Source organism: Saimiri boliviensis, chromosome 1, assembly GCF_048565385.1.
Source record: "Saimiri boliviensis isolate mSaiBol1 chromosome 1, mSaiBol1.pri, whole genome shotgun sequence".
Classification (NCBI taxonomy): Eukaryota; Metazoa; Chordata; class Mammalia; order Primates; family Cebidae; genus Saimiri; species Saimiri boliviensis.
This window is the reverse complement of record NC_133449.1, coordinates 39,399,598-39,412,306: the sequence shown is the minus strand read 5'-3', so window position 1 is coordinate 39,412,306 and position 12,709 is coordinate 39,399,598. Positions and strand designations below refer to the sequence as shown.

The window sequence follows — 12,709 nt, the reverse complement described above, 5'->3', positions numbered from 1 at the left end:
ATCAGAAGGAAGAGGGGAATGTAAGGGGAAGATTGATTGGCTCTGCAAGACTGAAGCCTCAGCTCAGCTGTGGTATCCTCCAGGCGAGCACACTGCTGGTCTGTGCTAGGCTGAATAATTTTTTGTTTTTTGTTTTCAGCTGCCTTTGATCGTAAAGACTTAACCTGGCCCCTACCCACCGCTCTACCTGCATCTCTATCTACTCCACTCATATACTTTATGCTCTAATAACACCTAATCTCTACTATGGTCTCCCTGTCCCCCACCCCCGACACGCCATATCAGATATTTTCATCTGCTGCTTCTCCCACTTATGCATCCTTCAACGCTGGACTCAAGAGTGATTTTGCCCTGGGAGCCCTCTCTGCCTCTTCTTTGTCAATGCTGTCATGTCTTCCCAGGTATATCCTCAGTAAGTCGGTCAATTTCACATCCTCTAAGCCCTTGAAATCCAAACCCTTGCTTACTCATCTTTGAATCCTCAAGACAGGGTGGTGACTGGCAGAGAGTAGGTGTTCAGTATTTGTTGAACTGAATGGAATGCATCCCATCTGCATATTTAACATCTTGGGCACAGAATTTAAGGGAGAACTAAATAGGGTTCCTGTCCTCCCCAGACAGGCTTGACAGTCAGAACCCCAAAGTATAGAGAAGTTGGAATGAGCTATGGCAATAGCCCAGAAAAGGAGAACATATGTCTGAAGGCAAGAAAAGAATTCATCAAAACGGGACTGCGTGAGGGCCGGGTGCCTGTAATCCCAGCACTTTGGGAGGCTGGGGCGGGTGGTTTGCTTGAGCTCAAGAGTTCAAGATCGGCCTGGGCAATATGGTGAAACCCAGTCTCTACAAAAAATACAAAAGTTAGCTCAGTGTGGTGGTGCTCGCCTGTGGTCCCAGCTACTTGAGAGACTGAGGTGGGAGGATCGCTGGAGCTCGGGAGGTGGAAGGTGCAGTGAGCCAAGATTGCGTCACGGCACTCCAGCCTGGGTGACAGAGGGAGGCCCTGTCTCAAAAAATAAAAGGAAGTGTCTGGGAAGTCTTAGGACTGAACTTTGGAAAAGCTGTTGTTACCTGACGAAGTTTTATTGTCTTTTTTAGATGGAGTCTCGCTCTGTAGCCAAGGCTGGAGTGCAGTAGTGTGATCGCCGCTCACTGCAATCTCTCCCTCCCAGGTTCAAGCAATTATCTGCCTCAGCCTCCCGAGTAGCTGGGATTACAGGTGTCCGCCACCTCGCCTGGCTAATTTTTGTATTTTTAGTAGAGACAGGGTTTTACTACCTTGGTCTTGAACTCCTGACCTCGTGATCCACGGACCCTGGCCTCCTGAAGTACTGGGATTAAGGACATGAACCACTGTGCCCTGCCCCATGAAGAATTTTTACTGTACGGTCCCAGGATAGCATGAGCTGGGATGGGAGGGTGTGGGAATGTGGGGAAAGGTGAGGGAGTATCCGTTATTCCCTCAGCATCCCACTGCGAAGCACGTGAGAGACCCTTGTCAGAGACATACATGCATTTATAATTTATGTATAACTGATTCAATACACAGCTACGGAGCTAATTTCATGCTGTTTATCTTGTAACGTGGATTCTGTCTATGCTTCCCAAGTAATATTTTCATTTTAAAATTCAGAGTTTAGAAAAATGCCTTCAAATATTGTTAGGAGAACTATTCAAATCAGATGCCCAAAACGAGATGGCACACGCATTCATCTATGGTTGGATGGTTAACGAAGTAGTGCACGAAATTTGAGCTGCTTCAGAACGCAGACATTTGCTAGAAACAGAAACTTCTGCTTTCGGTCCTAGAGATTCACAGGTTTGGCCTGATTCTTGGTGAAAACAGAGCAGGGCTCCTTCTAAGAGAAGAGGAGAGGAGAGGAATGAAGGACAGGAGAGGAGGGAGTTGGGAGGAATGGAGGAAAAGGCATTATGTCAGGTAGGGAGAAACCCAGGCTCCAGCCTCAGCTGTGCTGCTAACTCACTATCTCTTGACCTCTCTGGGCATTAATTTCCTCAGTCTGCAGAATACGGCAACTGGACTGAATTACCGATTCCAGCCCTTCCACTCGTGATTCTAAACCATTCTGGTGCCTAACCAAGGAGGGGTCAGCTGGCCAACCAGGGAGACCCACAGGGGCCACAGCTGGCTGAGGAGACTCTACTTCCCCGATCGCCTATGGCACCAGCCGACCCTGCGCGCCGCCTCCGAGAGCGCGGGAGCGAGCCGCGCGCGCCCGAGGCCACGTGACCCAAAGCAGCGGGGGCGCGCCCGAGCAGCCATGTCGGTGGCGCCCGGGGAGCCGCGGTCCGGGCCTGAGGCCGCCGCCCGGTTCTTCTGCACCGCGGGCCGCGGCCTGGAGCCGTTCCTGATGCGGGAGGTGAGGGCGCGGCTGGCGGCCACGCAGGTGAGTCGGCCTTGGCTCGCGCCCGGGAGGGTAGGCGGCCCCGTCCCTGCCCCGTTTCCCTTGCAAAGCCAACTTCGCGAACGCGGGACAGCGACGGCGCCGCCCCCGAGGTTGATTGGCAGGCGCTTCCGCCACTGAGAGTAGCCGCCACGCCTTCCTTTCTCTGCGTTGCAAACCCAGTCGCTCACCTCCCTCTGGGCTCGTTTTTGAAAGAGAGGTGTTGAGACAAGTTATTTCCTGGATTATTTAAAGTACTTAGTTCTGCCTGTAGTTAGGATCGGGCCTGTCAGAGTTAGAACCCTTCGCTCTTTAAATGCAGGCGTCAGGCTCCAAGTTCATACCTGATTTTTTCTTAGTTTCTTGACGGTGATTGTATTTTACTTCATAGGATTCTTGTGAGGATTAAATGATAACGGCGTATGCAAAGTACACTTTAAACACGCAGTAAATAGTAGCCAGAAAAATAATGTACTCTTGCGTGCCTCATAGTTATCTGTTGTTGATTTCCATGAAATGAACAAGGTTTTAAGCATGGGTTTAGGTTTTAGAACGTTGAAAGCTGGTTTCTTGAAAGTAGAGGGTGGAGATATAATAGAAAAGGTATCTTGATGGGGTATATGTGACAGTGAGTGATGTGCTCTTGGAAAAGGAGAGCTTGCTAAATGAAATTAACCCCTCCACACTGGCAGCTCTTACAGTATGGGAAGCCCACAAAAGGAATTTCGGCAGTGAAGGGTTGGAGTCATGAAGAATTAGGTTAGCTTTATTAGACTACCTGCCACTTGTGTTTTGGGTCATCGAATTTAATAGAGTATTGAATGTAGCTAATCTAAAAAAGCAACAATACATAATAATTGCTGACATTTATTAAACATTTAATATGTTTCAGGCACACGTTCTTAGATCCTTACACTATATTTATTTGCGTACTTTTCACAACAGCCCTATAGGGTAGATGTTCCACATTTAACAGATGAGGAAAATGAAGCACGAAGTCCAAGAATTTATTCAAGTTATGCAACTAGAAAATGGCAAAGATGGGATTGAAACCCAAGCTGTGAATTCAAGCACGAGTATATAATCGCGTTCAAACCAGGCCACTATATGACCATGACATAATGCTGCACTGGCTTGTTTTTTAAAATGTTGACTTAGAGTGCTTAGTATGAGAGATAGACGGTTTCGCCCAATTGAATATGTAGGATTATTAGAAAAAGGAAAGACTTTCTCTGCTTGTTCTCCATCTTTTCTACAGATGGGGAAACTTTATTACCAGGAAGAAAATTCAATTAAATAAGGGAAAACTTTTTGACAGTGAGAGTAATTAAATGCCAGTAGATTTGGGCATTTCCATATTCTGCTCTTGTATGTTTTAAGGATAGATAGGTCTGGATATGGGGTCTGAACAAATAATCTCTGAAATTCCACCCCAGTGGCTCTCATACCAAGTGAACTCTCAAAGTTAATCCTGAAGTAACAGTGATGACAACTAACATTTATTAGCCACTTAAATGTTAGACAAGTTGTGTGCATGTTATGATTTAATCCTCAAAAGACTCCTATGTGATAGGTCACTTTTACCTCCATTTTACAAAAAGAAAATTGGGACTTGTATCTGAGCCTCTCTAGCTTTAAAGCCCATGTGCTTTATCACTAAGCTAAATTACCGTGGGAATCTGCCCTGGAACATTGGATGGAGTTTATTTCTGTAACACCGTGGTAGAGTATGTATGGGCTTTAGAACCAAAGACCTATGTGTAGATCTCATATCTTATTTTAGTAGATTTGTAACTTGGCAAATTACTCAAATTTCTGCACTTCAGTTTTCTTGAATGTAAAATAGAGATGATGATAGCTACTTAAAAGGATTAATGCAATCCCTGAAATAAGGATAGACAGCACTGGTAGCATGGTGCCTAGCAAATAGTTGGTGTTCAATAAACTTTAGTTCCCATACAATTAGTTGTACAGAAATACTTAAAACATCTTTCAAGGACAAGAGAGTGTTAGAAACTTAGGATCACATCAAGGAAATTAATATTCTTAAATCTAAATGTACAAAACAGATTAATTCAAGAATGGTTTAAGAAAGTAATCACTCCATTTTAATCAGCATTTTTTCCATTTTCATGAACATAAGAATCACTGGGGAAGCTTGCTGAAAATGAGTATTTCTGGGTGCCAACCCCAAAAGGTTTTCTTTTAGTAGGGCAACTGATAAGCGCAGTTGCTACCATTTTAACATGAAAACATGCTCCCCTCCCAGATGACTCCAACACACAGCTTGCAATGGAAAATTTTCTGTGTATTCTTTTTAGCTTTTTATCATGGAGAATTTCAAAAATATACAAAAGTAAACAAAATACTATGCTGAATCCAGCCAGGCTCTGTGGCTCACACCTGTAATCCCAGCACTTTGGGAGGTCAAGGCGGGCAGATTACTTGAGGTCAGGAGTTCGAGACCAGCCTGGCCAACATGGTGAAACCCTGTCTCTACTAAAAATACAAAAAGTTAGCCCGGCATGGTGGCACATACCTGTAGTCTACTTGGGAGGCTGAGGCAGGAGAATTGCTTGAACTCGGGAGGTGGAGGTTGCAGTGAGCCAAGATTGCGCTGCCGCACTCCAACCTGGACGACAGAGCGAGACTCTGGCTCAAAAAAAAAAAAAAAGGATATGTATAGTATGTAGTATGCTGAGTTTCCATGGTGTAATTTAGCATGTTCCTCTATCCTCTGTATTTCCTGTAAGTTGGAATCCTGTAAGTTGTGTCTAGAGTTTGGTCATATTCGGATTTGATGTTTTCTTCGTTAAGTTCCTGTATATTGTTAAATATCTAAATTATATATCTACAAACACATATATCACTTAGACTACTTTGAATAATATATTGAGAAAAATTAAGCTTTACTTTATAATGATGTTTAATATATTAAGTACTGCTATTTATTTTAAGACTAATAGTCGGAACAGTTATTTTAAGATAAAATTGAATGTTGTAGAAATGTCTCTAATGTCAGTTCACCAGAAAAGTCCTGTCAGTTGACTCAATGGTCTTTATAAACTCTCATATCAAACACTATTAACACAGGTCCTGAATAGGCCACATAAATTTTTGTTTTTTAATGGTGTCATGATGGTCGAGGGTAGTGAGGTAGAGTTAAGCAGAAAGTCAAATTACTTCATAGTTACTTTTGTTGAATGGAATAATTACACAAGGTTGCCTTAAAGATTCTCTGCATTCCCTTTAGATTGAATGCCCCTTTCTTCTGGAGTGCCTCATTTTGGCTCACTGCAGCTTCCGCCTCCTGGATTCAAGTGATTCTCCTGCCTCCACCTCCCAAGTAGCTAGGATTATAGGTGCCCAGCTAATTTTTGTATCTTTAGTAGAGACGGGGTTTCACCATATTGGCCTGGCGGGCCTTGAGCTCCTGACCTCAAGTGATCTGCCTGCCTTGGCCTCCCAAAATGCTGGGATTACAGGCATGAGCCACCGCACCCAACCAAATGTCCTTTTCACAAATTAAGTGAAATGTATTTTCGAATTCCTTCTAAAATAAACCAAAACAAACTGAAACACCACCTTAACTCATCACTTAGCATTTTCAAATTAGTTCTGAAACTTAATGGCATCTGTAGAATTAGGAGACCTTTGGCACCTCCCTATATCATATGTTTTTGCATAGATTTAAACTTTTTTTTTTTTTTTTTTTAACTGTGATAGGCTCAGGCTCTATCACTCAGGCTAGAGTACAGCAGCATAATCACAGATCACTGCAACCTCGATTTCCCCAGCTCAAGCAATCCTCCCGCCTTATCTTCTCCCAAGTAGCCTCCTGGACTATAGGCACACACCACCATGCCCAGCTCACTTATTTTTTGTACAGACAGGGTCTCACTATGTTGTCCAGGCTGGTCTCAAACTCCGGGGATCAAGCAGTCCTCCCACTTTACATCTAGGCTGAATGTGATAGCTCACACCTAGAATTCCAGTACTTTGGGAAGCACAGCCACATTCAGCCTAGATTTAAACTTTTAATCTTTGTGTTAAATTTGAATCCATGAATTTTAAAAGAAAGAAAAACATTATTCTACCAGGTAATAGAGCTGTTATTACTTTAATAAAGACTTATTTCATCTTCGTATTAGACATAAAACCAGCTGTTTTTAGACACTTCCGTATTTAATTCCAGCTAGAAAAACCAGATTGTACAAATAAATTTTCAGATAAGAAACATGAGAATGAAATATCCCAAAATGCCACATTTCTCCCTCAGTGTTGTAATTAAATATGAACAGTTAGTTTTAAGCAATAAACTGAAGAAAAAGAGAATTACTAGCTGCAGCAATTTTTTAAATCATAGGCACCAAATTCATTCTCCCTGCTGTTTTAAGATATAATACCTGTCTTCACAGTGAGTGACCTGTTTAAGTGAGTTCACAGATAGGATTATTTGATTCCCACAGTGACTACTCTTTTACAGTTTAATAAACTGCAGTAAGTCCTCATTTAATGTCATCAGTAGGTTCCTAGAAACTGACTTAAAGCAAAACTCTTTAAACAAGAGTTCCTACAGCATTTTTCCGGTCACAAAAATTTCACAAACTTCTAAATTAAGAGGTTATTTAGAACACTTCTAATAGTAAACGCTGAAATAGTACTTGTAATATTAAACATTGAAATAAATGTAAAACTATACATACATCTAAGAAAGTTTGATAAAAACAAGATGATTATTAATCCAGTTATTCAAGTTCAGTTATTCCAGGGTTGTCCCTGGCCAGAGCCTATCCTGGCAGCTCAGGGCACAAGGTGGGAATCAGCCCCTGCATAGGACGCCATCCCATTACCCGGACAGTCACACACATCCACATTTACTTGCACTGGGACCATGTGAACATACCAGTGGACCTAACAGGCACACTCTGGGATGTCAGAGGAAACTGGGGTTCCCAGAGAAAACCCATGCAGACATGGCTCACCCAGACAGTAGCCCTGGCTGGGAATTGGAATTTTTTCTTATCAGTGTCATAATGAAAGGACATTGAATAAAACAGTGTTATTTAAGGACCTGCCCTACTTCTGATTACATGCTTATTACTTCTAAAAGAAATGTAGGCCTTATGATAATTCTTAGAATAATGTTGTTGCTTTTGGTTTGGAGAATGTATAATTCTTAAAATAATGTTGCTGGTTTGGGTTTAGAGAATGTATTTGGCATTTTGTTGCACCAACATACACTATTCTTAAGATTAGATGCTCTAAATGAACTTTTTAGGTCCTCTTAATTAACTTGATAGTCGTGTTATTTTTGGAAACCACTTGACCTGTGGGGGGAATATATATATTTAAATATATTCTATTTTATATTAAATATAATATAAATATATTTATATATTTATATTATATTTATAACATACTATTTATATGTATATTATATTTATAATATACATTTATATTATATTATATATTTATTTTATATTATATATATTTATATTATATTATATAAATATTTATATTATATATATAATATAAATGTATATATATGTGTGTATGTGTGCGTGTGTTAGAGAAAGTTCATTGGATAAAATGCTTCCCTTGATATTTGAATAAGAAAAGATCATTGTACAATTAAGTTACTATAAATTAATGTCTAGATCACTGGCTACTTAGGTTAAAGTTACTGGTCTAGATGTTTGCATCATTTTACTTATTTACAGAATTTGAAACTTAAAACCATACATTTTCAGTAAAATATTCGGTTCAGTTCCTCCAGAATCTTGGCAAAGTATTTTATCTGTTAAATTGTTCTGTGATGGCTTTAGTATCAACTGCATTCTTAGATAATATTAAAATCTAAATTTTTGAGAATTTACATTAGAACTTTGTTTTCAAGTTTCTAAGCATTTTGAAGTATATACTTTAGTTTTGGGAAAATGTCACCTAGGTAATAAGAAAGAAGTAAATTCTAGAAACCAGAAGTTCTGGTTTTGGTAACTTCACTATCCCCTTAAATATTGATTCCTAAACGTTCTTTTCATTCCCTGCTTCCTCTCATAATGTCATCATCTGTTCCTCCATCTATTTTGGTCAGCTGCATTGCTGTGTGCTATTTGAGTTTTAATTGGTACCAATCTAGGGCTTCCTCAGAAGAGATTCTCTTTCATCAGCCTGGAGTAGCAACCCCAGAAATTAACATTCCAAGAACTTAATGAGATCATGTCAGATCCAAAACAAGCAAACACCCTTGGGGTGCAAGTACCCATGGATAGTAGCTGCCTTAAGACATAGGAAGCCCCAAATTTCCTGGTGTCCAAGTTCCAGGAGATAATTTAAAACGGCATTTTTCAATTGTTGGCCACTGCTAAAAGAGAACTAACTCCAAGAGAGCCCACATCCATCCTGGATATAACAGGGTTGGGTTAACCCTAAAAGACTTAAGATTCCATTGGCATGGGGCACCATTTGCCACAGCACATTAAGCTTCCTATGAGTCAGTGCTCTTATCTTTTTCCTTCTCTTTTGCCACGTATCCATCCCGTCTCCAAAACCTGTTTCTGTTTGATGCATGTGTCTTGCTTCTATTCATTATCCAGTTTCTGCAGCCAAGTATCTCATCATCTCTCCCTCAGTAACCTACTTCTCCCTCTAGCATCACATTCTACACACAGTCCTTTATGCCTCTTCTGAAGTAATTTTTCCTGCCAGCTAATTCAGTGCTGTCACAGTTTTCATCAAAAGTCTATAAAGGTTGACCATTACCGTCAGTGGTACTCAGAATTTCATGACCATTTGTCAGGCTGGCCTGTACTACATCATCCATCCACCTGACACTATCAATCAGCGTAATACAGCAAATGTTGCTAAGCTGACTTAAAGTTTACTTCAGCCAGGTTTTCACTCCCACTTCTGCATCTGCCCCTTGTTCTTTTGTTAGAATCCTTCTTCGCAAATCTTACAGGATTCTTTCCCAGGACTCTGTAATGTCGGCTTTCATATTCATTGTTACTGTACTTACAGCTTGTCAATGCATTATAATGTTAAAACTTTTTCATTTTCTTCTGGGTTTAATTCAAGTTAATTGTCTCATAAATCTTACATTTTAATGTGTATGTCAGTGTGTGTCTATTATTATTCAAGATATATGTTTTATGATTCCTGGTAGCCCACAGGTAGGTCTTCAATAAATATCCACCTTGGGCTAGACACCTAATTTGTCCGGTGCATTATACCTTTCTTTTGCCTACTTTTCGTGGTGTTAGAATCTACCTTAGAGGGTTGTTATAAGGATAAGAAGGAAAATACTTATTCAGAGTTCCTAGTACAGAGCCTGACAAATAGTAGATGCTTCAGAAACGGTCATTTTTATTTTTAATGTAGATACTATGTCTTAAGGGGAAAAAAATGGTTTTTACACTGACGCTGGACTACATTAAAAGCTGTTTTTCTATTTCTAGGTTGAATATATTTCCGGAAAGGTTTTTTTCACCACCTGTTCTGATTTGAATATGTTGAAGGAATTAAAATCTGCAGAAAGATTGTTTTTGTTGATTAAAAAGCAGTTTCCACTTACTGTTTCTTCTGTAAGTAAAGGTATGGTATATGCATATGCGTGTTTCTTTTACCCACACGATACATTGTACTCCAATATTTTTTCTGCTTGATAATTAATATGTAGCCATTTTACACTTTAATATTCATTGGCACATGTGGGATCATTAATTATGTATTTTTCTGTATTTCCTGAATATTATCACCTGATTGTAGAATATTTATTCTCTTTGCAACCTGTCTGCTGCCTTTTTTATGAGATTTTAATGTCTTAAGCCACATTTCTTCTTTGAGAATTATGATCAGGTACCTTCTCTAGAGATATATATGGTCAGTTGCACTTATTTCGATTTAGAAAGATGTAATAATCCAAAATGCATTATTTTACTAGTAAATCAGTGAAAATCACCACCTTGTAAATTTTAACTATGTTATATAATTGGCTTTTCTATTTCTGGGACCTTAAATGTTTTCAATAAACTTATGCCCACTTATCAAGCATTAGAGGTAAAGGGAGCATTAGAGATTATTTGTCCACTCTAAATTTTATAAATATGCTGCTAAAACAATGTATGGATCTTGATAAAAGCAGCAAAAAATGGTCAGACACTGCAGGATTAAACACTGCCATAAACTTCAATTTGAATTACATAAGAGATCGTGTAGTTATAGCCTATAATAAACTATTTTTAAAAGATGCAAATGGCCATGCAGAAAAAATTGTTTTAAAGCAAATCCCAAAGTATTATACTGCGGGGTCAATATAATTTCTCCCAGTACTCTGCACACATTCATCTTTAAGGACTATAGTAATAATTTCTGGATCATCTTGATGACCCTGGTTCATCAAGAAAAGATTACAAGAAAAGATTATACTTTGCTGAGCGTAATGTCAGTATGCTAAGCTATGAATGGGTTGTGCATCCAAAGTGTTAACTCTGTGGAAACTCGTTATAATATACTTACTAATATTATGTGGGCTAAAATGTAACAGGCCCAAGATTCAGCTCCTCTGTTTCTGAGCTGAGTTTTTCAATTTATTCTTTTCTTATATACACTTAATTTTTATAGGCAAGATTATAATTATTGCAAAAATTGATATACATTCTAGGTCTACATATATATTGAAGATATATATATATATATATATATATATATATTACCATAGCACAAATAATCTTTCGAGAGTACTATATGGTAATTCTTTAGGAATTTTAACACAATATGGATGCTATCTATGCAACGTAAGAATGAACTTTATTCTGCACATATTCTTATGGTAAATGGAATGTAAATTCCAAATGAAAGTGAAGTTATTCATATAGCAATTTAATAAAACTTAATTCAAAGAAATAAAGGTAATAGAATTTGGAAGTGATGAATGTAATGGATAGTTTTTAAAGCTTCAGTATAAGATCAACAAGATTTTCTTTGTTTAGGAAAAATATTTAATGAAATGCAAAGACTTATAAATGAAGATCCAGGAAGTTGGTTGAATGCCATTTCAATTTGGAAAAATCTTCTTGAACTTGATGCAAAAAAGGAAAAACTTTCTCAGAGAGATGATAACCAAATGAAAAGAAAAGTGGGAGAAAATGAAATCATCATTGCCAAGAAATTAAAAATAGAACAAATGCAAAAGATGGAAGAGAATAGGGACTGCCAGCTGGGAAAACAAATAGAAGAAACTCTGGAGCAAAGAGATTTTACCACTAAAAGAGAAAACTTTCAAGAAGAAGCATTTCAGAATGACACGGAGAAAGCAACTGAAACTCATAATCAGAATGACTTGACTTTCAGAGTATCTTGTCGCTGCAGTGGAACTGTTGGAAAGGCCTTCACTGCACAGGTCTGCTTGCCTCCCAAAGTGGGGTCCCTTTTTTTGAGATGAGTCTCAATTTGTCATCCAGGCTAGAATGCAGTGGCACAATCTGGCCCACTGTAACCTTCACCTCCTGAGATCAAGCGATCCTCCTGCCTCAGTCTCCTGAGTAGCTGGGATCACAGGTGTGTACACCACACCTAGCTAATTTTTGTATCTTTAGTAGAGACAGGGTTTCACCATGTTGGCCAGGCTGGTCTTGAACTCCTGACCTTAAGTGATCCACCCACCTCGGCCTCCCAAAGTGCTGGGATTACAGGCATGAGTGACCGTACCCAGCCTGGGGGCCCCATTTTTTAAAAGGATTAATTACTCTCTCTTTAGATTTATAATAAGATGCAAACCTCTTCAGAACAAATCACTAGGCCCAGACAATTAGTTCTTATGGAATTAAATCTCTTTAAAAATACATTTCAGTTTTACCTCAAATGTTTAAGAGGAGTGGTATGCCATACCAAGTATGACCTTCTTATACTTTCTGCCTAAAAATTTCCTTAAATTTACAGATGTCCTTTGTATTTGGAAATCCTGATACCATAGTCCTCAACTTTTGGGGTTTCTCTTCAGTTCAGCTTTGTGCTTATTCAGTGGCTGCTCTGCACGGGTCCTGTACATGGGATTGTCACCAGGACCTAGACTGCAAATGCATGTGAGGTCTCAGCAATGTAGAGAAGAGCGAACACCACAAACTGTTGCCATCACTAAACCTCATCAGTTGGCCCTTATAAAGTTCAGTGATGTTAAAGAGCATTGGTCTGAATATGTTATCAACTTTAAAATCAGTCAGACCCTAAAGGGTGAGTCTAATGATGTTAATCTGGTAATTTTTAAACATAGAGGCTTATAGTAGCTGAATAGTTAATCTTTC

General features: G+C 39.2%; 1 protein-coding gene across 6 annotated transcripts in view; it reads left to right on the top strand.

Annotated features, from left to right (window-relative positions):
• Window positions 1–2,245: 2,245 nt before the first annotated feature.
• Window positions 2,246–12,709, top strand: part of THUMPD2 (THUMP domain 2 tRNA and snRNA guanosine methyltransferase) — a 44,612-nt gene continuing 34,148 nt past the window's right edge. Inside the window, exons 1-3 of one of the 6 annotated variants that reach the window (XM_074396315.1) lie at window positions 2,246–2,408; window positions 9,866–9,991; window positions 11,399–11,760. In XM_074396315.1, coding sequence (XP_074252416.1) covers window positions 11,416–11,760 — 345 coding nt within the window. In that variant the 5' untranslated portion in view covers window positions 2,246–2,408; window positions 9,866–9,991; window positions 11,399–11,415. Of the gene's footprint in view, window positions 2,409–9,865; window positions 10,002–11,398; window positions 11,809–12,553; window positions 12,639–12,709 lie in introns of those variants that run through there. The other 5 variants (XM_074396311.1, XM_003926786.3, XM_010337480.2 and 2 more) reach the window with 5 other exon arrangements.